The sequence below is a fragment of the Acanthisitta chloris genome, unplaced genomic scaffold (genome assembly GCF_000695815.1).
Source record: "Acanthisitta chloris isolate BGI_N310 unplaced genomic scaffold, ASM69581v1 scaffold3425, whole genome shotgun sequence".
Classification (NCBI taxonomy): Eukaryota; Metazoa; Chordata; class Aves; order Passeriformes; family Acanthisittidae; genus Acanthisitta; species Acanthisitta chloris.
In genome coordinates this window covers 5,444-6,063 of record NW_008672976.1, presented here as the reverse complement: position 1 = coordinate 6,063, position 620 = coordinate 5,444, and the positions used below count along the sequence as shown (strand labels likewise).

At 56.0% G+C, this 620-nt stretch overlaps 1 protein-coding gene across 1 annotated transcript in view; it reads right to left on the bottom strand.

Annotated features, from left to right (window-relative positions):
* The window catches only part of LOC103802261 (CUGBP Elav-like family member 6), a 5,878-nt gene that overhangs the window by 4,123 nt on the left and 1,135 nt on the right, over positions 1-620 (bottom strand). Inside the window, exon 2 of the mRNA XM_009074717.1 lies at positions 13-160. Coding sequence (XP_009072965.1) covers positions 13-160 — 148 coding nt within the window. The remainder of the gene's footprint in view (positions 1-12; positions 161-620) is intronic.

Sequence of the window (620 nt, the reverse complement as noted above, 5' to 3'; positions counted from 1 at the left end):
CAGCAGGCCCACCCAGAGCCCCAAAGTTCACCTTTGCTGGCGCCGTCAGGCCCCCGGAGGATGGTGCACTCCTCAATCTGGCCAAAGGGCTCGAAAAGGCGCCGGACATCGTCCTCACTCTGCTGCTTCCCCAGCATGCCCACAAAGAGCTTCCTGTCTTCTAAAAACAAAACCAAGCCCGTCGGAGAGTGGGATGTTACTCAGCATCCCATCCCCTCGTCACAAACGGTGCGTGGAGGGGAAACAGCCAGGTGACACCGGAGCACAGGGAGGGACTTGATGCTGATCCAGTCGCAAAGATGCCGGTTTTGTCACCTCCATCCTACAGAACACTCAGGGTGGGAAAACCTCTCCTGCGGGGAAATTGCTGAGGCGTGAAGATGGGAAGAGTCGTTGCTTTAGGGAGTGGAGCTGGGGCTTTTTCCTGGGATGGAGGAGCCAGCTCCCTCAGCACTGAGGCAAGATGTGGTGGGGAACAAAGAGAACCCGCAAACCAGCAGCGATCGCCTTCGTACAATCGACCCACAGAACAACCCGCAGCCTCCGGCCGTGCCCGAGGGACATCAATAACCCAAACACAAGAGAAGGGAGAGTAAATAATGAGAATTTCATGATTATTA